The following is a 25,310-nucleotide window of genomic DNA, read 5'->3' as shown; positions in this document are numbered from 1 at the left end:
CTGATTTGAATTTTTACTTGTTTTATTTGCAATGAATACTATATTAACATGGTACAAAGTAAAAAATGCAAACGGAACCCAGGCTATGCTGCGAAGAGAAAAACCGGGTCCCCGCCTCCTCCCAGCCGTGCACCCCTCCCGGCACGTCCCAGGCGAGTCCCAGCACGTGGGAACATCCACGCTCCCGCAAAGCACGGCCCAGGTACTGACCGTTCTGTTCTTTGCTTTTTTCAGTTGACGATTACCTTGGAGATTGTAGCAGTTTCCCAGGGCTGCCGTAACAAAGGCCCACAGATTGTGTGGCTAAAACGACAGACATTTATCCTCTTAAGTTCTGGAGGCCAGAAGTGTGAAATTCAGGTGTCAGCGGTGTTGGTTCCTTCTGGAGGTTCTGAGGGAGAATCTTTCCCGGCCTCCTCCAGCACCTGGTGGCCAGCAATCCTTGGCTTGTAAGCACATTGCTCCTCCAGTGTCTGCCTCCGTCTTCATGTGCCCTTTTCCCCTGTGGGTCTCCGTCTTCTCTCCCCAGCCCCACCCCGGAACTGCGCGGCTTGCAGGATCTTAGTTCCCCAACCAGGGATCGAACCCGGGCCCCCGGCAGTGAAAGCGGGCATCCCAACCGCTGGACGGCCAGGGAATTCCCTGTCTTCTCTTTTCATAAGGACGCCAGGCGTTGGCTTAAGGGCCCACCTACTCCTGGATGACCTAACTAATAACACCTGCGAAGACCGTTTACAAATAAGGTCACATTCACAGGCACCTGGGTTAAGGACCGCAACACATCAGGGGACTCAGTTCAACCCACAACAGACACCTTTCCTCATCAGTGCGTTCCAGGTTTTCCTGAACAGCTGCGTGGCCTTTAATCGGGTGAGCATCCCTTACCTTATTCTTTCAGCTACGCTTGGGACAGTAACTAGATGGGGACAGCTGAACAGTCTTGGGGGAAGGGCAACACTGACCAGGCCACAGAGGGACAGTGAGGCTGGAGCTGAGGGGGCAGATTTAGCCAAGGCCTGGGAGGGGGGACGGGAAGGAAGGGCGGCGTGGCAGACGCTCCCAGGTACCTAGAATCCCAGTTTGTTCTGTGCTTCAGTGTGTCCAGAAAAAAAATAAAATAACACCTTTCCAGACTCCCTTGCAGCTAGAGGTGGCCATGGGTCCCAGATCCTGCCAGTGAGATGAAAGCTGTGGCTGGGGCTTCTGAGAAAGCTTTGTGAAAGGGACACACGCAGCTGTGACACATCCCTTGCCCTCTGACCCTGCCCCCTCTTACTGATGAAATGGGGACAGGATGCCTGCAGGTGCAGTGGGGATAGAGCTGGCCCCATGGCCTTGGTGGGCCACTGAACCAGCCTGGCCTGGGGAAGGCCAGTCACACACTCTTCCTTGGTTTCTCTGTCATTTGTAGCCAAATGCATCACGACCCGGTAAGGAGCTGGCAGGTTTTGCCCGGGGTGGGGGATGATCTGGGTCATGCCTTAAAGACCCCCCCAGGAGGCTGTGAGGTGAGTGGGCTACACTGGGCAAGAGGAGGCAAGCCTGGGTGGGGGCATCTGAGCCAAAGGGCAGTTCCAGGCTGGGAAGGGAGGGTGCCGGTGGCAGGTGGGCAGGGCCACTGGGGAATGAAGGGAGACAGGTGAAGCCCCCATGCAGTTTGAGGGAAACCCCGAGTCAACCCACCAACCGTCTTCCCCGATTTCTGCAGCACGGGAGGCCGGCCGTGGGGAAGTGCGTCCTCTTCCCCGTGCCCCTTCACGCCTCTCTCCTTTTCCTTTTTTATCCCTTTGGGCCCCAGGCACAGGGAGTGAACAAAGCGTGCCCCACCTCCTGACACCGTCCTCACTGGCCCGACCTGGCCCGCCGTCACTGATGTAATCAATTCTCCTGGTCAAAAGCCCCTCGCCCCACACAGAGCTGGGGCCTTCATGGCTCCCCCATGGGGGGCGGGCTCCTGTGACTGCAGGAACAACGGATCAGCCCTTTGCACACACACACCCTTTAATACTCCCAAAAGCCCAACAGAGGACACCGGCGGGGGGCGGGGGGCCCTGTCCAGGGTCACAAGGCCAGAGCCCCGGGCCCTGTGGGCCCACAGCCCTCACGGCGACCGGCCGTCCTCCACCCACCGGCGGGAGCTTCACCAGAACCAGGATCAGCCTGGGCTCCCACCCTACCCGCCCCACCGACTCCTGGCGGCCGACTCGTCAAGTGCTGCGGTTGGAGTGGCAGTTCAAGTAGCAGAGGAGCCTGGGACAGGCCAGCACCCACTCTGTGTGAGCCTTGGTCTCAACTCCCTTGCTGCGTTGGTACCCAGACCCTGACCTCATGGCACCCACCCGGGCTCCGTGGGGAGGGAGTGTCCACCGTGACCAGGGCACACTAGCTAAGGCTGCTGGGAGCTGAGCCTACGCAGAGGGAGGGAAGGCAAGGATGCAGGAGAGTGAAGCCGGGACATGGGGTTGAGTGGCCGAATGGCGACGGGTGATCTGCTGGCAGCCTGCAGGCTGAGGCAGGAGTGGCAATCAGAGAGCAGGAGGCCCAGGGACAGACTGGAGGGGGCGGGTGTCAGTGAAGACAAGGCAATTTGGGGGCAGCCATGGCAGTGGCATTCAGGGGTGGGGTCATCAGGAGGAAGAAGCCAAGGAACAGACAGGCCAGACGGGGGTGGGCCACCCTAGGACAGATGCTGAGGTCACCAGGGGTGGTGGGGAGCCCGTGGCCTGGCACTAGAAGGGGGTGACTGCAGCAGAGCGGGGCTGGGGGGGAGGGAAGATGAGCAGCCCAGCCCCTGGCCCACGGAAGGAGGGTGACGGAGACAAAGCAGCGCCGGCCTGGGGGGCTCCCACGCCCCCCTCACTGAAGCCTCAGCGTCTCCCACCCTCCCGATACAGGTCCTGACTTCAGCCGAGGTGGCCAGGCCTCCTGGGGCCGCTGCTCCCCCTGCCCCACCCTCCACGGGCAGGCACCACCCTCTCCCTGGTCTGGGCGTGTGCCAGGAGCCCTCCCAGCCCCAGGCCCGCTCAGTTGACCCCCCGATGCCCCCCCGACCGCCCTCCCGGCCTCTCCTGGGGGCCAGCCGAGCGCCCACTCCCCTCCTGCCTTTGGTCCCTGGAGGGCGGCTGCCTCCTCCTCCTGGACTCCGAGGCTGGCCCCTGGTCCCCCTGCCGGCCCCTCACGGTGGAGCAGGCCTCCCATCTTCCATCCAGGAAGACGAAGTTCCTGAGGCCCAAGGTCAACAGGCCCAAGGTCAGGTGCCCTTCGTGTTGGTCGAATGCCAAGGCCTTTCCAACCGCCGTGTCCCCTCCCCCTGGCCCGCGGCGGGCATGGGGGCCATGGGTTGCCGAGGCGGAGGGCCCCTAAGCTTCCCACGGCACTCGGGCTCCCGAAACGGCCAGGCGTCTCTAGGGGAGCTGGCTTTCGGGGTCCTGGCACCTGGACGCCGCGCACGCGCGCACCTGTCCCCACCAGCCCGGACACGACCCCCGCCCCACCCGCGGCCCCGCCACGGCCGAGCTGCTCCAAAGCCAGAGGTGCGAGCCAGCGTGGGACCTGGGACCAGAGCCTGAACTCGCCATGGCAGAGCCTGGGGTGCGGGGGAGTGGTGGGCAGAGCTGGAGAGGGTCTCTGGCCACCAGCTCCGGGGACACTCGGGGGATCCAGTACATAAGCAACACGTTGCAGAAGGCGATGGAAAAGAGGCAGCTTGCAGGTCGCTTCCAGCCAGGCAAGCACACCCTTCCTTGGGGCCTCCTGCCCTGAGGCTGCCCTCCCTCCCCAGCCCCTTCCTCTCTTTTCTTTCACAGCACCCCCCACACTTATCTTTTATCATCTCTTGCCATCTCCTCTACTAGATGTAATCCTAGTACCCTTAGTTAGTGCGGTTCCATCAGCACCTGAAACGGGGCGTGACACATCATTGGGGGCTCAGCGGGATGAATAAACCTGGCAGTTCAAGGACAGGGAAGCTTTGGAAATGAAAACCTCCAAGAGGGAGGCAAGAGGCTGGGAAAGTAGGTCGGGGCTGGGGCTTCGGGTTTTACCGGGTACAAGCAGGGAGTCACTGGAGGTTCCGGTGCGGTGACAGCTCCCACGCTGTTGCCTGGCACGGCAGTGACGGCAGGCCGCAGGGGCCAGATCTAGGAGCTGAAACACTGCTGGCAGTGGGAGTCCTGGAGAGCCAGATCCAAGACCAGGAGATGCTCTCTTCTAAGAGCCAGAGAGGCTGCCTAGCTGGGAGCCCAGAGGCCATGGCGTCCACCACAGACAGGGACCAGGGCTTCTTTGAAAGGGGGTTGGAGATGAACGCAGGCTGAGGGTTCTGGGGCAAACAGAGTGCCGCTGGGAGCCAGGTAGCCTGGGTTTTGACTTGCGGCTGCCCGAACCTTCACCAGTGCCCCTCATCCATGGCACGGGGTGATCTGTGGAATTCCTCCAAGGGCAGTTTGGAGGAATGACTGAAAGGGTGTTCACAATGCCGGGCACGGTCCTGGGCACAGCTCTCAACAAATGGTATTTTCGCCGGGTGGAGGTACCGGCACGTGCAAAGGAGGGACACTGGTCTCGCTGTTATCTGGGGGTGCCCACAGAAAGCAACGCCAAAGCCCTCAACAATCCGAGGTCCTTCCCATCTCACACCTGAAGATGCGCAGTTTTTCACCATGCTCCTCGGCTCAGCTCGACCTTGGCTTCACTCGGCAGTCTGGGCCTCACGTGGACGTGCCCCCTCAGCCACATTCTGTCAGCAGCCCCTCCATCATTAGCAAAGAGGAGGTAAAGTCACATGAATTAAGGGGTAACAATAAACCTTGATCTGCAGTACATCAGTCACAGGAGCCTAGCTGGGTGAGGGTGGGGGAGTATTTCGTTCCCCAGTCCCTAAATCCTATCTAGTTCTCAATATATTTACCAAGTGTTAAAGAGTCTATCTCAGTTTTAGTAAGCTTTTCTTTTTGGCACAGAAGCTTCCAGAACTAACACTGAGTGAGGGTCATGGACCCAAGTGCATGAGAATTTCATTTGGCTGTGCCCTCTAAAAAGTAGGTGAGGGCTTCCCTGGTGGCACAGTGCTTGAGAGTCCGCCTGCCGATGCAGGGGACACGGGTTCGTGCCCCGGTCCGGGAAGATCCCACATGCCGTGGAGCGGCTGGGCCCGTGAGCCATGGCCACTGAGCCTGCGCGTCCGGAGCCTGTGCTCCCCAACGGGAGAGGCCACGACAGTGAGAGGCCCGCGTACCGCAAAAAAAAAAAAAAAGTAGGTGAAGGGACTTCCCTGGCGGTCCAGTGGTTAAGACTCCACGCTTCCACTGCACGGGGCACAGGTTCGACCCCTGGTCTGGGAACTAGGATACCACATGCCGCATGGCCAAAAAAAACCCAAAAAAGAAAAACGACAAGTTATAATAATGTTGCTTTTCACTATGGCCTGAAACCATGCTCTGGGTCTTAAAGGTTCTGAATTCTTAAAAAAAAAAAAAAAAAAAGAAAAGCGGGTGAGGTTCTCATTTAAACTCCTTCTGGCCCATTAGTCCATCTTGGAGTTGAGGTTATGTTATGAAAGCATTTCTTAACACGAGAAAGACTGAATCCTAGGGGTTCCCATTCCTGTGCCAGAAGGAAACCCACAAGGATCTGCCCCGGGCAGCTGAGGTAGCCACAGACCAAGCGGGAGCTTACGGCCAGTTGTACTGTGTAATGAAACTCAGGAAAAGAGGTGGCTTAGAGATTGAGGAACAAACAAGAAGCACAGGCGTTAAAAAGCTTAACAATATTATGCGTTTATTATAGTTTATAGAGCCATGTTACACATGCTTGGTGCTTCAAACTGAGTTATTGTTAAATGTTTTTCTGGATGCAAAGCCATTTGATGCGGATGCCTTAAATACTATAATATTTCTGCATCTATGACCTATGAGCTAAGGAAAAACCAAGGACAATTCCAGAAATGGCAAAGAACATTTAAGAAAAAGATGTACATGAGACGCAATGCTAAGTCCTTGAACCAGGGCCTACAGAAGTTACCAGAAAGTGAATAAAAACAGAATTGTTCTATGAAAATAGTTTAACCAATCACCATCTGTAGATAACAGAGCCTCATACCAGTTTTGGATGTTGTAGAAAAAAGGTTATTGTTTGGTACTGATGCCCTTTCCCCCTCCATACTGTATGCAGACATCGTGCAGCCCCCAGATAGAGCAGCAAACAGAATACAGCACAGCGACTGGCCCCCTCCCTATGACATCCCAAGGCTGTTTCTTACGGCGTCTGAGTGCCTTGAACGAAAAGCAGTCAATTTGACCAAACCTGCCACTTCGTGGAAAACCAGTCATCGCGCTTTACATGAATGTGATGCCACCACACCCACCTTCCTCTGCGGACTCCCCGAAAGCTGGCTGAAAACCTGGGGGCCCGGGTGACCAACCTGTGGGAATTTTGATTTGCCTGCTGACCTAACGCCAACGTTCTATCACTTCCGGTTTTTCCAATGGGAGCGCATGAAGTGTGCCAACCGCACGCCGCTCCCCTCCCATCAGGTCTCCATCCAGCCCCAGCTCCAGCAAACATCCTCTCCGGCCCTCCGGAGACCACTCGGGCATGGGTACAGACACCGGAAGCCTTTGGCAGGACACGCCCACTCGTGGAGGGCCCGCCCCTCCTGCCTGCTGCCGTGGCTCTGAAGGGCCCGCACTTACAGGCCTTCAGGCAACCAGGGAACCCGAGCACAGTCCGGGCACTGACAGTCAAGGCCCACAAAGGTCAGGAAGCTGCGGTGCAGGAGACCTAGCCAGCCACGCAGTCAAGTGCTTCTGCGCAGGCGCGAGGGACCCCGAGGCCACCCTCTGTTACGTGGAGGAGCAGACTGTGGAGCGCGCGACCTCGGCTGCGAGGAAGCACAGCTTGGGGGGTCGCGCCTCCTCCTCAACCTCTTGGGGTCAAAGTTAGGGTGGAACACACCTGCCTGGACCTGCCGGGTCTGAGCTCTGACGATGTGCTGCACTTGCACCGCTGCCAACGGGAGCCAGGGCAAGGGGCTCTGCAGTCAGGTGCCCGGGAGGCCAGGCTCAAGGCCATCCAGTGGAAGGCACGGGGCGGGCGGGCGGGCGGGCGGGGGCGGGAGCAGGGAGAGGGAGCCTCGCGGTGCGGCCCCGGCGTCCAGCGGACGCCCACGAACCGCTCCAGCTCTCGCCACTGCTCTGCCCTCTGGGGTCCTTGCTTTTGCTGGTGGTCAGATGTCAAGAATATAGAAGGAACTGAGGATTAGTAACGTGGCCTTACTAAGCATGCCGATCCCAAACCAGAACCAGACACAAGGAGGGATCCGTGTTCTCTGCCTGTAGCTGTTGTGCGGGTGGATTATCAGGGTTCCAACTCAAAAACGTAGAGAGACCAGGGCTTCCTGCGCCACAGAAACCGATCCTGAGGTTAAGGTACAGGAGGTAAGCCTGGCTAATCAGCGCCGGCAGCAGTAAACCTCCTGAAAGAGCTTCAACAGCTGCTCTGACAGAGCCGCGGTCTCTACAGGCGCCCTGCTGAATGAAGGGTCTCACGGATCATGAAGAAACAAACCAGAACTCAGCAACACCATCAGGCGTCCAGGGTACTATCCAACGGGTCTCGCTTTACTCAAATTTAGCAAAATAATCGACATTTAAAAGAATGTACGTGAAAACCAAATAAAAAAAAAACACAAGAACTTTGATTTTCCTCAAATCCGCAGGCCTTGAACCTAGGCGCACAGCACACAAACACCATGAAACCAACAGAGAGCTCAATGTCACCTTGGAAAATAAATGTCACTCTGGGGTGACAGTTCTTTATACAAATATTATGCTTCCCCCTAAACCCCTACCACCAAAAAAAGGGGAAAATAATAAATCCAAAAATAGAAAACAACATCTTGTTAAATGTAAACTTATCCTCTGGAGTTTTTATATATGCTAGAAACATGCATTTATTTCAGCTCAGATGTAAGAAAATATGTCTATCAGTATTACTTATAAATCAGATTAATCCTCAAAACAATTGACTCACTGTGAGAACATGATTTTAAATTTTAGTAAATTACATCTTTACCAAAATTATAAATTCTAACCACGAGCAAAATGGGTATGTTATACCCAAGGAGAACTACCCCTACTCTGTAAGCTGCTGCTCATTTATCAGTTTCCTACACTACTGGTGTTAAGTTGAGAGTGCTATGTCAATGAGGAGCTTGGGCATTAAATTTTCCTCAAATGCCCAATGAAATGCCTTTCACAAATTAACTGCAGATTGAGAGCAAACACGTGAACAGAGAAAAGAGTCAAGGGGAGCGATGGCTATTCCACTCAGAGACAGAAAGGGACAGAAGAGATGACCAAAGGTATCCCCCAAGGGGTCAAGGCACAGAGGAAGAGGGACCTCCCTCCAACTCAGGAGCCTGGCTTCTGTAGGTCATGACATGGCTCTCGGGGCTGCCGGGGAGACTTCCCCACAGCCCAAGTCTGTCCTGCCGTGGGCCCTTGGGCAGGAGTCCTGAGGACGGTGCCAGGACCAGGCTCCAGTGTGGCACAATGCTGGGTGAGGGTGATGCAGCTCCAGATGCCTAACGCAGCCACCGGGGGACTGCTCACCCGATGGTGGGGTGGGGAGGGAAGCACGGGCACCGACACCACGGGCGGTGGTGGAGGCCTCTGCCCCAGGTCTAGTCAAAGAACCACAGGTTCGCACTGGGACGCTCAGCTTTGAAGGGGACCTCTGCCATGGGCTTACCTCTCTCCTGACTGCCAGATACAGCAAAGCCTGGCTTACCCAGAGAACAGCTGGGGTCTTCTGATTAACTCAGTTCTATCAAACTACTCAATGGATAACAGATTCTGAACAAATTGAAAAAAGTGTCTCAAGTTAAATTTTTCATCTGTGATTCAGAAGGCACTTCAAAATTCCGGAGGGCCACAGGGTCACTGTCATTAGGTCACCAATCCTCCTGTACAGGACCAATGGAGAAGTTGTAAGAGACAGGGCTCTGTTTGTGACCCGATGATGTCCTGGACGTCTTGTACCTGAATCTCTGGTATCAGCTAGTCCGTCAATTACTTTGCAGAGTCAAGCATACAGCACAAAGACACACAGTATGTTTGCATTTTGAATAAATGGGATTTTGCTGTATCATGGCAGTTTATAAAATAGTCTCATGAGTTTGATATTTGACTCTAAGTAAAACCCAAAAATTATAATCGTACATTTAAGAGGTCACAATGTGAGAGGTAAAGTACTCATTGAGTACAGTTTTCTTAATAACCGAATCACCTTGCCAATCTGCACTCAGTATCCATTTATTTAGAAGCACAGAAGTAAGCTACTGGCGCTAACTGCTACAATGTGCTAGCGTTGAAAGATTCCACTAGATGGATGAACCAAGGCTCTCAAACCAAGTAGCCAATAACCATAAGCGTTTCCTGTCAGACAAGCCAGGACCTGCGGGAGCTGCCCTGAAGGCGGCCTGAGCAATGGAAATGCCTGGTCTCCCCTCTGCTCGCGTCCCCTGCCAGGTAACACCTTACCTTGAGAACACACACAGGCCAGGGTAGCACAAACTGCTTCGGTCACACGTTTGCTGGGGGAGCTAAGATCAAAATCCTATTACCAACGGGCCTGGTGTGGGGTACTCTGAGGTAGTTCCTTAACTCGGGATGCCTGTTACCTACTCTCTCAGAATTCAGTACACATGGGAAGTATTAAAATATCCATGCATCGCTTTAATCACAAGTCACTGTAATTGAGTGCAAAATAAAGGAAACTTGAGTTGCTTTATTTAACTTCCAATTTCTGGGAGGCTCAAGAATTATAATTATTCTGGACAACAAAAGGAAATAAGACTGTGCTTACAGATCTTTTTCTGCCATATTCTTTCTGTAGGATTGCTGTTTTATTGTTGCCCTTTCTGTTACACGGGATGTACACATCAGGTGTTAAAAGGTACAATACATTCTACGACTGAGCACCACTTTCTGTAACTGAACAGGCAAAGAAATCACACTGAACATCAGCATCTGGCAGTATTTTTCGGAAAAAAAAAGTGACTAAAATGGGTTTAAATTGATTAACACTATTAAATCACATCTAATATTTTGATACTACATGATTCAATACAGCTATACGATACAATTATACAAAATGTGTTAACATCAAAGAATACAACCAAAATTAAGATAGCAAACAAAACCTATATAACTTTTTTTTTACAGGAAAATACTTTTGAAGTATGCATGTAACTGCCCATTCTTTTAAAGAAAATCTACTGCAAGCAAAGTTATCAACCTCCAGAAAAATCACACATAGCATTACTAAGCATATCCCCAAAAAGTGTACAATATGCACACTTGGAAAATACAAAATTAAAAAATTGTAAGCAACAGGTGAGCTTCATATTTATAAGAGTGTGAAAAGAAGTCCCATTTTTAGCACTGTTGTATAAAGAATTGTCTTTTGATGCGAAGTTCATGAATTGTCCTCCTGTTGGGACCACACTTTACAAAAACACCGTGTTTTTGAAACGAGATTACAGAGCAAGATAGAGCATCTTAGCAATGTCATCTTATTAAAGTTTTTTTTTTTTAATTTTTACTACTTTATCAAAACATGTCCCTTGGGTATGTAGGATTCGTTTTTAAAATTCTTCTCTAGAAACAATATACAAAGGAGAGGCATATTTATTCCCAATCACACTCCTGGAAGATGCTTCCCGAGGCTGAGAAGGGTCTTCTCTCTTCTCACTGGTTGTTTTTGGCCTTAGCATGTGTTAAGATGTGAGATTTCAGGTTAGTCGACTGAGCAAACTTCTTATTACAACCGTCGAAGGGGCACACATAGGGCCTGTCTCCGGTATGGATTCGCACATGTGTGCGCAAATTGAAGTCCAGTGAAAAGCGTTTCCCGCAGCCTTCGAACGTGCACTGTCGAGGAGAGACCAGAGACAACCCGCTCAGACTCCGACTAGGCGCGGGAGGGGGCAGCTCACTGCTGGGGGGAGAGCAGCCTACCTCTTCTACCTCACTCGATCCTCCCTGCCCCTCCTTGCCTTGCCTGGCCCTGCCCTGCCCTGGGGGGAAGCTTTTGAGATACAGTCTAAATTAGGGGGCAGGGAGCTGTAACTCTGCCCAGACAACTCCTAGGACCCATGCATAGCCCTCATGAATTGTTTAACTACAACATAAGAGAAACATTCAGCAAAACAGCAAGAATCTTCCTAAATCTTATGTTAGGGTCCTAACATTTGTGTAAATATTTCAAATAATAAGAGACAAACGGTTAGGAAGGTTTCTGGTGTCAAGTATCAAAAAGAACCATGTTAGATTTACCAGCTGCACTGCTAATTCGTTCACTTGTTCATGGGCTTCTAGAAACAAGGCAATAAACACTATTTTCAAAGTTACTCTCTTACAGCAAAAATTTTAGAAGTTCCCTGTCAATTAGCAGTTCAATATACTATAAAAAATAAGTTAACTACAGCAAGCAAATTGCTTTAATCCCGCAGTGAACACATGAGAACTTCTGTTTTAGGCTTGCTCTCGAGCAATCCCGTGTTTCTCCTGACGTCAAGTACACTCCAGAAACACCTCGATACATCCCGTCTCTGGTACCACACAGATCACACGCGGCGGAGGCGAGAGCTGGGGCAGCCCCCCGAGTGAGTCACCAGGACCCCACTGTGGCCTCTCTGAGCGGCGTCTCTCCAGCAGGCTGCCGCCCTGCCTACACCTGCGGGGACAGCGGAGGGGAGGAGGGCTGGCTCTACCTGAAAGGGCTTCTCTCCAGTATGAACCAGTTGGTGTCGTTTTAGTTTTGAGCTCTCAACAAAAGCTTTGCCACACTCTGCACAGACGTGGACTCTGGGGCCGTGGGTGTGCAGATGTTTTCTCATGGCAGAGTTATCCCTGAACATCTTTGTGCAGCCCTTCGAACAGAGAGAGAAGCTTAGTGGTTCACACTGCAAACTGTTACAAACGATTCTACCGCCTGACAGCCTTCACTGACACAATACAACGACCCTCCCAACCTCCCCACATACATTTTACTTCATATTGCAGTAGAAATATTATTTACGACAAAAAAACCCAAAAAACAGCTGAAAAAGGCCTTAACATGTAATGCAAGCTTCTGTTTTACAGTGAGGAAACTGAGGCTTAGAGATGCCTTTAAGTAGACTTGCCCAAGGTCACGCTACTAGTAGGAGCCAGGCTGGGAGTAGAACCCAGACACCCTGGCTGCCGGCTACACCAAGGCCGCCTCACCCGGCTACGCCCCCAGATGAAGTAACAGAAGCACTGAGAGAAACGGAGTTAAGATGACGGCAGTCCACCACTACCTTTGGTGGGCCCCGTATTCTGTACTGCAAGAATGGGCTGTCATTCTCCATCGCCTACTGTTCCCTCTTCTCTCTTTGCCTCTTTCCCCTTCTTGACAGAGAAAGAAGCAAGAGGGTCTCCAAGGAATGGCAACTACAGAAGAAATTTATTTTGTGAGACACTAGGAAAAGAAGCAGGTAAACTGATACCAGAGCTGGGGGGGGCGGGGGTAGATGGGTAGGCGATGCTCGGGAGAAGCATGTCCTGCACCATTTCTTCTGCAGTTGTTGCCCAATAATGGAGTGAATGGGGAAATGATCAGACAGCAGGACAGAAGGACAGCACGAGTCAACACTGCACAGCTTCACAGGCAAGGGGGGCGGGGGGGGGGGGCACCACAGATTTTTCACCTTGACCCCTAGGCTGAGTTTCCATCCAGAAAATGGAATTGGAAAAAAAAAATCTTTCTGGAAAAGAAGTACAGAGAGAAGCTAGAGAGAAGACGAGCACTTAAGGGATAACTGTTTTCAAATGCTTATTAGTATTTGGCCTCAACAGAAATGCTTTTATGTATCAAAATTTCCACAGCAAGAACATTAAAAAAAGAGACAAAAAGAACTTATGGGTGCACAGCCATCAGAGGTGAGACCATGAAAGCAAATTTATCCTTCTCCAATTGTTGTTGTTGTCTTTTTAAATTTTTTACTCCATTCAAAATCTCTCCCCTCCTTTTTCTGTACCACCTACTTGATACTTTATTTACACCTCCAATTAAGTTTAAAACAGACCCAATCAATATCTCAAAGTACTTTTTAGGCTATCATTAAAGACTAATAAATAGCCACATTTGAAAACAATTAAGTACTCCCTAGCAACACACAATTAACAGGGTAAATTAAAATTGTGAAGGAAATGAAGTCTTATTAGGGTCACGTCAGCAACATCCAAAATGATTTCCAAATTTCCATAAGGAGCCCACAGTCCCATAAAGGTCCATGGGTGAGGCACAACCCAATGCCTTAAGACTGACTTGTTTAACAATCCAAAAAGAATAAAATCCTAACAGAGTATATTCAGTACACAGTGATAATAAAAACACTGGCACCCTACAGCAACCCCATTTAATGGTACTTAAGTTTAAGTGGCCTTTACGGAACAACAATACTTACATCACAAAATACAGTCTCTTGAATTTAGAAACCAGGTTATAGCTCCTCACTGCATCTCCATTATGAAGATGGAAATAAAAAGTGCGATTTCTTATAAGCTCTCTAAAACTTCATTCACAGTAATGAACACTTTCCCCCTAGCATTACTTACTTTATGAGGGCAAGCTATTGTTCTTGGAGCATCATCTTCTTTAATTTTTCTTGGCTTCATTCTTACCAAAGGGGGGGAAAAAAAAAGAGAGAGAGGTTTGTAGGAATGGGTAGACTCATCTGGCATAAATCATATAGTCCCTAAAATGCTTTCCCTATAGGTACAAAAACTAAGATTACAACATGCTTCCGTGAAGGGGAAGGGACGAGAAAACTCACATTCTCTGAGGACCTGCGACTGTGAAGAAGCACTCTTCCAACCTACAGGTAAGTATTCTTAGGCACAAACAGGACTGAGTGGCTGCCTGTGGTCTCGTAGCTAATAAGCTGGTGCAGCTTAGGATGGCACTGTGAGCTGTATGATTTAAGTATCTGCTCTTTTCCCCAAACTCTTTAAAAAATAAAAAAGACCAACAGCCCCAAAACCACAGATGAAACTCCTAGTGGGAGCAAAGTGAGGTAAGCAAAGTGAGGTATCCAAAAGCAGCTGCTGTGATAAGGGTGCTTTAAGAAAGGAAGATATGGGAGGGGGGTCTTAAAACTATATATCCTATACAACTGCTTAAAAAAGGGGGGGGGGGGTTGTCCATCTTATACTGACAGAAATGATCTTTATAAGAGACTCTTTTTAAAAAAGGGTACAGAAAAGTCCTTTTAAACAGAGAATTGTTTATATACATATATGTATAATAGCTCTAGAAGGAAACACAGCAAACTGTGAGTATTGGTTACTCTGGGGAGGAGCCCCTAGGGACTGGCGGGAACACCCCCAAACCTTTTCACACTGTTTAATTTTTATCATACTATTAGTTTTGGTGTTGGTGGTGATGGGAGGGAGATTATAGTTTCGACCACTTGGGCAGTCAGGGAGAGCCCTGCTTGTGGAGTTACTACCCAGAGCTTGCTTATTTGGTAACTTACCTACCTGCTATTTTCACTGAACCAACCTTTGGTCTTTTGTCAAAACTTTCTCTCCAAAACTCCCTAAAGATCTGTGTGTGGTACAGGGTGAGAAACTAAGAGTTCCTAGAAAAACTAGAAAAAAAGATTTAAAATCTCTGAAACCGATGTTCTTGTCCCTAGTTTTGCCATCTCACACTCCTGTATGAGGATGCATATTTAATACACAACTAAGCTGATGCTCCCTGAGAGCAGGCTCACTCACCACCCCTCTTTTACTATGAAAGACTGCTGCTGTCGTCTTGAAGGGAGCAAAGGCCCTAACAGTATTATCCTTCTTCACTCTTGATCTGAGAAAAGGATTCCCTGAGGCTCCTTACTTTATAAAACCTGAACTCATGAAATCACCTCCTTAAACTTTCCACATCCTGGATGAGCAGAGGTGAAACAATTCATCTGGTACCTATAACTTATCTCTAAGGAGTTTGTTCAAGACAGTACAAATTTCCTACTTGGAATTCTAAGAGAACGTTTTCAGCCTGGTATCCTCCCCAGTCCAACCGTGTAGATACTTGTTCTTTCTTGTACTTGGAAGATTACCACATCAGTTAGCAAACATTTTCTAAGTGCCTGCTGTGTACAGGGCTCTGAACTAGCCTATGTTACCTTAAATAGAGTTTGGGTCTGAGTTCACAAAACCAGGTACGACAAAAATTTGGTGCCACTGCGCCACCTGGAGGTTATAATAACAGAGTCTGAAAAATAATAGTGATTCATACGACACGGTTCTACACCAATCAAATGTTAATGATAAGAACTGTATATTAAGAACCAAGCTTCAGTCTTCCCAATTAAGATGTTTACTCTTTGATGATTCCACTCAAATGCTGTCCTGGCTGTGAAGATAACTACATGATTGCCCAAATTCACAGAACGGTACTAACCTAAAAGAGGTGAATTTTACTGTATGCAAATTATCTCAAAAACCAAAAACTCTGACTTTAAAAACACATTCACTGGGTTGACAAATACGTCGTACTGACAACCTTTTTCCCCTCTTCCACCCGCCTTAGGGCTTGAACGTGGGGACAGTGGCAGTGAAATGCCTATGACCGTAGGACAGGTGTAGCCCAGTTACCTACGAGTGTCCCCAGACCTCACAAATTTTCTTAAATTCATTCCTAGGAACTTAATTTTTTTTTATCATGGAAAATTTCAAATATACACAAAAGTAAAGAGAACAGTCCTATGTGCCATTCACCCAACTCTTGATTCATTTTTTGAATGTTATTAAGTGGCATTTCTTCTTAAAATGTCATTTTTAAAATGTGTGCTAATATTTAGCAATATACTTAATTTTAGAATTAGAGTTTAAAGCGCATCTGGGCAAACACCCTTGGACTCGAGGAGGAAGTGGAGGTATTTAACTGCAGCCACTCTTAAGCTCTTGAGCAAATCAGTCTTGTTCACTTCAGAGTGGCAAGTGAGGCAGTATACGCAGGTACCTTTTACATGATATTCGAATGCAAACACTAAAAAGGGCATTTTCCAAACGAGCGTGCCTAGATTGAAAGTGTTCTGTTTTGTGAGTAAAGACTAAAATTAAAATCTTTGTGGCAACAATTGGTACATAAACCTACAAAAAAAAAAAATATATATATATATATATATATTTGAAATCCTAAAAAAGAGAGTCATTTTTTAAAAAGACTAAAATTATATACTACTACTTAGAATACCTTCTTGACCCACCCAAACCAGTCAGTCACAAGTAACCAAGATACGAGTTTCTCACTGACTGAGAAGCTTACAAAGCTCTCGGACCCGGAGACGACGACAAGAGCTTTAGCATCGTGAGGTGAGCGAGGTGGAATGGGATGTGTGACTGGGTGCCGGCTTCAACCAGCTGCACGACCTTGAGCAAATCACTTAACTTCTCAGCCTCAGTTTCTTATTCTGTAAAAAGGTATTAATGCTACCTATTTAGAGCTGTGGAAATTAAGAGATGATGTACGTTAAGCTCTTGAGAAATGACGGCTATTATTACCGCCAACCTGTGCTAAATGGGCCGAGGCAAAACTGAGTTCATTCCTTTAAAAAATGCCAGTTGTATTTAACAACCCAGAAGGTACTGGTGCCTCCAAACCACCATTGTCAAATAAAGGACTGAGAGACTGAGAAAGAAATGCACAAGTAACGTGGAAAGGCCCCTCCATGTATTAGAAATGATATGGAGGAGCCAGGTAGGCAACAGAAGTTTCCCGTTCAATTAAAAATAGAGACTATGTGCCCTATGACGTGACTGCTGATTTTACACTCTGCCATTCTGCATACATTGTAAAGGCTGGACACCAGTACCAAAAACTGCAGGAATTTCCTGGACAATTTTCAGCAGGGCGTTATGTAAACCAGAAGTTCTGACTAAGTTAAATCTGTAAATGTCCCAGAAGCCAAGATGAAACATTTCTGAAGAAGTGATTCTTGAATGAAAATAAGCAGCTTAGCCGACTCCAGACTGGAACCAGCTGTGCTGACGGGACAGAAGGCCCTGTGTAATAGCGCTGCCATCTGCAAGCACCGTTCACCTCCCTTCTTTGTGTTGCCTAAGGCAAACGAGCCAAAGTTTGTTCAAGGGGTTCTCTCTTAGTGTACGTTCATGTGATATTGAGGGGTTTTATGGCATTTCAGCTCCACCATCACACTTCATCTTTATATCAAACCAGTGAAAAAGCCTCAGGGTGGGTAGTGAACCACAACAACAAACCACCACCAACTCGGGACTGATCGAACCACTTGTTATTCTGATCTTCCTGCACAGAAGGTTTCCAAAGGGCTAAGTTTAGTTAATGAAAAATGCACAAAATTTAATCAGGGAACAGAATTCTCTAGGTCCCACCCACTGACCAATTTTTGAAGTTATTTACTAAAAACACATTTCAAGAAAGAACAAAACCACCATAGTCCCACCTCCGCAATACCATGACTTTCAAATAAGTCATTATTTCTTATACCTGTTCACACACACTAAGTGATTTACTAAGCGGTCTAGGCTCAGTGCAGCAGGAACCTGAACATTCTTTGGTCAGTTCCAAGTCCAGTCTAGAATCCTACCGTGCCAGTACATGGAGGGGAGGGGAAAGCAACTAACATGCCACCTTAAGATGAGAACTGAGTCACAGGGTGGAGGTGGATGAAAAGAGGAGGCCAGGAGAACAAGTTCTGTGTTTTTTTTTTTTTTTTTTTTTTTGCCGTACGCGGCCCTCTCACTGTTGTGGCCTCTCCCGTTGTGAAGCACAGGCTCCAGACGCGCAGGCTCAGCGGCCATGGCTCATGGGCCCAGCCGCTCTGCGGCATGTGGGATCTTCCCGGACCGGGGCACGAACCCGTGTCCCCTGCATCAGCAGGCGGACTCTCAACCACTGCGCCACCAGGGAAGCCCTTCTGTGCGTTTTTATAAGCCAACAAGATAAGATATGGCCCCCAACAGTTTGAAACTTGGCACTTCTTTGTCAACAGCTTTGAGACCCAGTCACCATTCTGGGGTCTCTGGAAAGTCCTATTCACAGCTGTTACATTGTCAAAATGTGAAGCCCTAAGAGAATAGGGCATTCCAGGCTCAACTATTTCTCACCACCACTGCCCAATTAGAGAGATTTATTTGGTTTTACTCATCTTTTCAAGAGATACTATGGAAAATGGGGATGAGAATGAGCCCAACCTCACAACTGCCCAAATCCTGTACCTTTACTTTGTACATGTTGTCAAGGGGAGCAAGACTGCATTCTATTCTGCATACAAAATGGAATCTTTAACAGGCTGATTATAAAAGATAATAAACACACACTATATTCAGGTAATTACATAAGTAATGCTTACTAAAGAATTTAACTGTGTGCTAGGATCATATTTCATGCTCTGCAAGTCCAATACAGTAGAGCTTCAGTTACCGAGGAGAGAATTTTCCTAGAGTCGAGTCAAATGAGTGTTCTCTCTTTAAATATTGTCAAAATTATGCCCCATTTTTAGGCCACGGTTTTCTTAACCCTGCCACGCTTGTCATGGACTTTCTATCTTCTCTTCTTTAGAAGACTCTTTCCCATACTACCAAGATCTTCTAGCTCCTTGCTCATTCTATCCACTACTGAATGAAATGGACTTTTCTTGAAGAAATTCTTACAACCCACTGACTTCCTATTCTAAACTGAACAAGTTTTCCAGCCTGTTGCACAGCAGTCTTCTTGATTTTCTGTTCACTGTATTCTTTAGGAAGTCTTCCCTTTGATGTTCATCCTCATTATACTGGAGCACACCCTCAAGTAACCTCTTCAGAAAGGATGCATGCAACATAAAACGAATCCTTAGGTGTCTAAAACTGTCATTGTTTTGCCCTTGTGTTGGACTGATAGCTTTGCTGGATCAAGAATTCTGTTTACAATAATCTTCCTCAGAAATCTCAGAACATTGCTCCTTTGTCTTCTAATTATCCATTGCTGTTGAAGAAAATTCTCATTCAGGTTTAATTATCATCCTTTTGTAGACCTATCTTTTCTCCCTGGAAGCTTTTAGCGACATGTGCCCGAGTTTAGAGCTGAAACATCCTGGAGTTTCTGTTCAGAAAACTGGGGACAAGCTTTAAGATTGCTGCCCCAATTCTCCAGCAAGGGGAACAACGCTAAGGGTCACCAACACCTAAGTACTTCTACTGCTCACTACCCATGGGCCCCGCCTCTCTGCAAAACCTTGCCTCAGCCCTCTGCTCCTCCACCAGAATTACTTCACAATGTATTATTTAGAGAAATATTTATTCTTCCCTCTCTTGGCCCTTCTGGAAACTCTACTGGCTCTTGGAATGCTGTACTTACCTTTTTCTTTTCTCTTCTTTTCTTTTTTGGCCGCACCCCACAGCATGTGGGATCTTATTAGCTCCCTAACCAGGGAGGTGCAGTGGAACCTGTGCCCCCTGCGGTGGAAGCACGGAGTCTTAACCACTATGCTGCCAGGGGAAGTCCACTGTACTTATTTTCTTGAGTCTGAATGATGCTTTGGCTCTGTCACTGGTTCTGAATACAAGGGCCTTCCCAAGACTTTACTCTTTTCTCTCCAAAACCTCCCACTGCCCCCGGCCAAGAGCGTATTTACAGAACACTCTCATGCTCTTAGCGGGCCCCCATCGGACGGCTCCAGCCCTAACTTACTTCCTGAATCCACCTCAAGTCCAGCACGGATGTCTCTTCAGCATCTAAAACCAAACACTGCATACTCTGAACCCCACACCAGCACCCTCTCCCAACTTCCCTGTCACCTATGGAGCAAAGCTTTTAATGTGCATTTAAAAAAAATTAATGTGCATTTGCCCCTCCCTCTAGACATACAGCCAAACTGTCTCTGTCTTCCACTGTCTCCTGTCATCTCTGTCACATTTATTCACATTTACATAATCTGACCGCCACCCACCACAATTCTGGCTCAGGCCTTCATGAGCTCTTGTTCAACTGGTTTCTCCCGCTTCCTGGGTGTCCCTGCACCCATCCAGCCTGGATACAGCTGAAAAGTAATTCTCTCAGATTAAATCTCTGATCATACAACCCCTTCTCTACTGCTCAAAAACCTTCACCAGCTGTCTACTACATACTAAAGAGCCCGTATCTTGGCCCAGTATTCACAGGCTCTAATGATCTGGTTTACGTCTACCTAAACCCAGTCATTTCCCTGTAAGCACCCTAATTCACAGCCAAACTTGACTACTTCTGTTTTCTGAATATATACTGGAGAGTGAATGCGTATTCTGTGTTCATGTTGTTCTGGCATGGAGGCCCCACCACGAAAGACCCATCCACCTGTCAGAACTCTATGTTCTTCAAGGCCCAAATCAAACGCTGGCCCCTCCACAAAGCCCTCCTTGATTCCTGTGTTCCAGCGCTCTATCACTGGGATAGCAGCCCATATACCCCAATAAACCCGAGTACCATAAGGAAGATGTGACTAACTTTAGGAACACATGACAACATTAAACACAGGCATGATATTTGGCTCAATCTGTCCAAAAACTCTTGACCTCACTGCTAACTATGTACCCTACAGATTCCATTTTTATTTGTACTTCTGGTGGGGAGGGGAGCAGGGCAGTTAATATTCAATTCACATATCTGTATTTAAAATACCAACAGCAATAAAAGCTGGAACACGGTGTCATTAACAAAAGGATAGGGCCTTAAGTTTTTTAAAGCCATGATAAATCAGAAATAAATTAATGTTTATATTCCCTATACTACAGTTTCACTGGAAAGGAGAAAAGGGTACAGACCCTTTTATCAAAGCACGATGGTATTCTTATACCCACGTGACATGTGGAGAAACTGAGGCTCCAAATGGCCAGAGGCCGCCCAGCTTGTTGTTGGCAGGCTGGGAGGAACCAGGACACCCCAGGGTCTCCAGCTCTTCCCTACTCTGCTCTCAAGAGACGGGGGCGGAAAGAAAAGGTGCTCCACTCCACTCTGTTAGACAGGACAGGAGAGCACAAAGATTTCTTTCTTACTAATTCTGTCTTTGCCTCAATTTCCTGGGCTGTTCCAGGTTCCATTCAACCTCAAGTAGGGAAAAGGAGTATACTTCCTACTCTAGATTTTATTAGTGCATTTCATTTTATTCAGAATTTTACATCTGTGTGGGTTTTTTCACGTCCTTATAAAAACTGCCAAACTATACTAGAAAATAATGTAAAAAGGGGCCAAGGTTTTTTTTTTTGGGGGGGGGGGGCCAAGGTTTCTATAGGAATCTGGCTGGTTTCAGGCAAAACAAATAAACAACCATTGGGTTCAGACCTTCCTTCCTGCTCCTCACCTTGGAGAGTCAGGCACAGGGTCCTGGCCCTAAATATTTGATCTCTTCCTGTCATGCCAGCTTAAATCAACAAAACACCAGGAGCCTAACTGATGACCTGCTGAAATTGGAACTGATGAAGTCCTTTCCAGCGGTCAGCTGTACAAATCCAGTACAGACCCAGGCCTCCAGCAGCTTCAGACCAGGACAATACACGCAAATTTAAAATGTATACAAAAAGGCCAGGAGGCAGTGTAAAGATCCATTTCCAAACAAATTAAGTGCAATTTTATTTATTCACAAGCAACATCAATTACAGAATTAAAGAGGAGGTATTTGCTGCATCTTATTCAAATCTAAAATGGTGCCAGTTACATTCATAGCATAGTTACCACTGAAAATAAAAACCAACTGCTCTTGTTTTCAGAAGCTTCCCTAGAGCAACAATACAAACCACTATTGTAACTTAGGCACCAATAAACACAGCTGGCAACACTCAAGTACTTTCTTTAACTAAAAGAAAGGAAAAGTTCTTATAACTTACCTAGCAAATTCTGCTAGTTGTTTGGGATCTGAGAGATCAATGCCAGGTATCCCTCCAGGAGGAAGTTTCTTTCCTGTCATATACTCTGAATAATCGGGAGGTGAGTTCTCTCCAATGATCTGTTCTTCAACCACCGTCTCATGGTCAATATCTTTTTTTTCATCTGAAAAACATCGTAAGACGGATCGTCTTAGCTGAGTAAAGAAGTATATATAAGCAAACACATTTTTAAAACCATAAAAAATGCTTTCCTTAGCAGCTTCTTAAATGGGTAATTTATAGCCATTACCTCTTAACCACCCAGTCTTTCTCCTCAATCTCTTAAAACCCTGTTTCTGCTTGAAGGTCACCAAAATCCTCAATGCCAAAGTCAACAACCTTTCCCTCACTGTTCCTTCTTAGCCTAGTGGGAAGCGTTGGCCATTACTGTCCCTCAGCATCCACTTTTCCCGGTTCTACGCCCACTTCTCTAACCGGCGGCTTATTTTCGGCTTCCTTGCTTCTCCTCCTACCACTTCTCAGAGTTCTGCTTTCTGTCCACCACACACGCTTCCTGTTAACCAGCAACTCTGCAACGCTGACTCAGATCTGATTTTCTAGCCTTCACCTCTTAGCTAGCCTCTTGCCTACCGCTCCAGCCTCCTCATTCTTCACTCTTCTCCCCTCACTCTTAGCTCCAGCTATATTGGCCTTTTAAGTTCCTCCAAGGTACCACGGCCCATCCACCCTAACCTCATGGCCTTTACCCGTGCAATTTTTATTGACTACGACGTGTACTCATAGCTGTGTGATTTCTGTCACCCACTCCCACTAGACTGTAAACTCCACGAAGACAGGGATATTTGTCCGTTTTGATCCCCATGTATCCCGTATCCCTAGAGCCTTGCTCTGAGTCAGCATGTAGGTTGGTCCTCAATAAATATGTGTTCAGGGACTCCCCTGGTGATCCAGTGGTAAAGAATCCACTTTCGAATGCAAGGGACAGGGGTTCGATCCCTGGTTGGGGAACTAAGATCCCACATGCCTCGGGGCAACTAAGCCCACAGACCTCTCAACTACTGACCTTGTGTGCCACAACTAGAGAGGGAAAATCCACACGCCACAACTAGAGAGAAGCCCCCGCGCGGCGGCAGAAGATCCCGCATGCCTCAACAAAGACCCCGCGTGCCACAACTGAGACCCGACGCAGCCGAAGAAATGAAGAAAAATAAATAAATAAATAAATAAAATATGTGTTCAAAGAATGTAGGAGAGCTCTACTTAAATGTTCTACTACCATCACAAATCCAACAGGTTAAAAAAAAAAAAAGAAAAGGAATACTGACCCCCACAATGAATCTCCTCTATTCTAGACACCAAATACTATTGACCATTCTGGGTCCTATGCTGTCTGGTCTCATTTTACCATATCTAGTATTTTATTTCTCCTTTGCACATGCCCTCTATATTCCAACCAGCTGTTTTTCACACAGGTTAATTCAGAAGTGCTGGGAAGGAAATATTCAATAAGAATAAGGAGTTTCTCCCTCTGCTCTTTCTCATCACCTCTCTCCAAACCCAGCCTACCCTCTGGAGTCTAGCTCAAATTCTCTTAAGGGCTGGCTGATTCCATCGCTCCAACCTCAGATTCTTACCTTTGAATTCCTGGATTATTTCTGAATAATAACATTGATGAACTCTAAATCATGCTGTTTTGAACTTTTGTTGGCCTTGTCTCTCAAACTAGAGTGAAGTGCCCAGAGACCAAAACCAGTCTTCTACTACTTTGGTGACTAAAGCAGAAAACAGAATGCTTCAAAACTCTCAATGCTAACTGAAAATTTCTGCTTCTCCATCAAATTGCTTCACAATGAAAAGCACAGAATACAACAGTTTTAAACTTTAAATGCTTCTCCTTTCCCACCGCTCTTCACTTTAGGGAACATTATAGGTCATTACAAGGAACCACAGAATATAATAGCAGCTGACATGTTATTGAATGTTTCCGGGAAGGCACTATTTTAATCACTGCACATATTACCCTATGAGGTGGGCAAATTAGCAAGTTCATTTCACAGAAGAGAAAGCTGAGACACAGAGAGGTTAAGTAACTTGCTCAGGGTTAACCAGTTAGTAAGTGACAGGGGTGAAGTCTAACACCTGAGCGCTTTACTGTTAGGCTCAGCCGCCTCTTGTTTGGAACTAGAAAGAACCTGATAATATAACCCAGGTTACCCGTTTATAAGAAAATCTCGCTGGATGCATTAATAAAAAAGAAGAGGAAATGTGGTTACTGATCACAAGTTACAGAGCTGGGATTCCACACTGTAACCAGATTCTTTCGTTTCTTTTTTCAGGGCTGTGATAATTCCTTTACCCTCTGATCGCTCCAGCCTAGGCACAACTACCACCACATCAACTTTCTAGTGGTATCGAAATAAACTGGTGGTTAGGGAGGCTATTTTTCTTCAGTGAAACTATTTTTATTCTCACAGTGAAGACACATTCTTGTTGGTATCTTTCTAATAAATACAAGAATGATGGCAAGGTTGAGAATCACTGCTGCTCTGAGCAAGCCACTGATAAGGATTATATGTCTCAAGTGTACTGGGGCAGAAACAAAGCTGAACTCTTGGCATAAAGGAATCACAGGCTCAACCATTCCTTGTATTAGTTCAACACGTAATAACCGAGGGCCTCCTGTGAGCCTGGCACTGATCTAGGCAGCAGAAACAAAACCAGGTCTCTGCCCTCATGGGACTTACAATCTGGCGAGGGAAGTGGTCTCAGTCGGTTCAGGCTGCTACAGCAAAAATACTCTAGACTGGGTGGCTTAAACAGAAATGTATTCCTTACAGTCCTGGAGATCAAGGTGCCAGGCCACTGAAACTCTTCTTCCTGGTTCCCAGACATCAGATGTCTTCTTGTTGTATCCTTACATACACACCACTTCTCATCACATTACATAGCTTCTGTCTCTTATTATAAGAGCACTAACCCCATCCATGAGGGCTTTATAACCTAATAACTTTCCAAAGGCCCCACCCTCCAAATACCATTGCATCGGGGATTAGGGCTTCAACGTATGAATTCTGGGGTGACACAAACTGAAGTCGAATGAGGAAATACTTCTTGAGGATCAGTTCTTAGTTCCAACATTCAAGAATATAAAATACCCAGAAAACAATCAAATGATTAAGAATCAGAATACATGGGACTTCCCTGGTAGCACAGTGGTTAAGAATCCACCTGCTAATGCAGGGGACAAGGGTTCAAGCCCTGGTCCAGGAAGATCCTATATGCCACAGAGCAAATAAGCCCACGTGCCACAACTACAGAAACCGGTGCGCCTAGAGCCCGTGCTCTGCGACAAGAGAAGCACCGCAATGAGAAGCCCGTGCACCACACTGAAGAGTAGCCCCC

The 25,310-nt window shown here is 47.5% G+C and overlaps 2 protein-coding genes across 6 annotated transcripts in view; one reads left to right on the top strand and one right to left on the bottom strand.

Annotated features, from left to right (window-relative positions):
* The first annotated feature begins 73 nt into the window (after positions 1-73).
* Positions 74-6,308, top strand: LOC116749623 (formin-2-like). 5 transcript variants are annotated; one of them, XM_032624179.1, is made up of 6 exons: positions 187-202; positions 757-870; positions 1,412-1,508; positions 1,799-2,276; positions 2,895-4,773; positions 6,172-6,308. In XM_032624179.1, exons 4-5 carry the CDS (start codon positions 1,929-1,931, stop codon positions 3,567-3,569), a joined length of 1,023 nt encoding a protein of 340 aa, XP_032480070.1. In that variant the 5' UTR covers positions 187-202; positions 757-870; positions 1,412-1,508; positions 1,799-1,928; the 3' UTR covers positions 3,570-4,773; positions 6,172-6,308. The 5 variants fall into 5 exon arrangements, with proteins under 5 accessions (XP_032480068.1, XP_032480070.1, XP_032480067.1 ...); XM_032624176.1 differs by having other exon boundaries at positions 193-202; positions 1,412-1,430; XM_032624177.1 differs by having other exon boundaries at positions 74-202; positions 663-870; positions 1,412-2,276.
* The window catches only part of YY1 (YY1 transcription factor), a 30,434-nt gene continuing 10,880 nt past the window's right edge, over positions 5,757-25,310 (bottom strand). Inside the window, exons 2-5 of the mRNA XM_032624174.1 lie at positions 21,909-22,071; positions 13,647-13,707; positions 11,777-11,935; positions 5,757-10,934 (exon numbers count right to left, since the gene is read on the bottom strand). Coding sequence (XP_032480065.1) covers positions 10,752-10,934; positions 11,777-11,935; positions 13,647-13,707; positions 21,909-22,071 — 566 coding nt within the window. The 3' untranslated portion in view covers positions 5,757-10,751. The remainder of the gene's footprint in view (positions 10,935-11,776; positions 11,936-13,646; positions 13,708-21,908; positions 22,072-25,310) is intronic.

Source organism: Phocoena sinus, chromosome 2 (genome assembly GCF_008692025.1).
Source record: "Phocoena sinus isolate mPhoSin1 chromosome 2, mPhoSin1.pri, whole genome shotgun sequence".
Taxonomy (NCBI): domain Eukaryota; kingdom Metazoa; phylum Chordata; class Mammalia; order Artiodactyla; family Phocoenidae; genus Phocoena; species Phocoena sinus.
The sequence above is the reverse complement of the archived record's forward strand: the minus strand, read 5'-3'. Positions and strand labels throughout refer to the sequence as shown.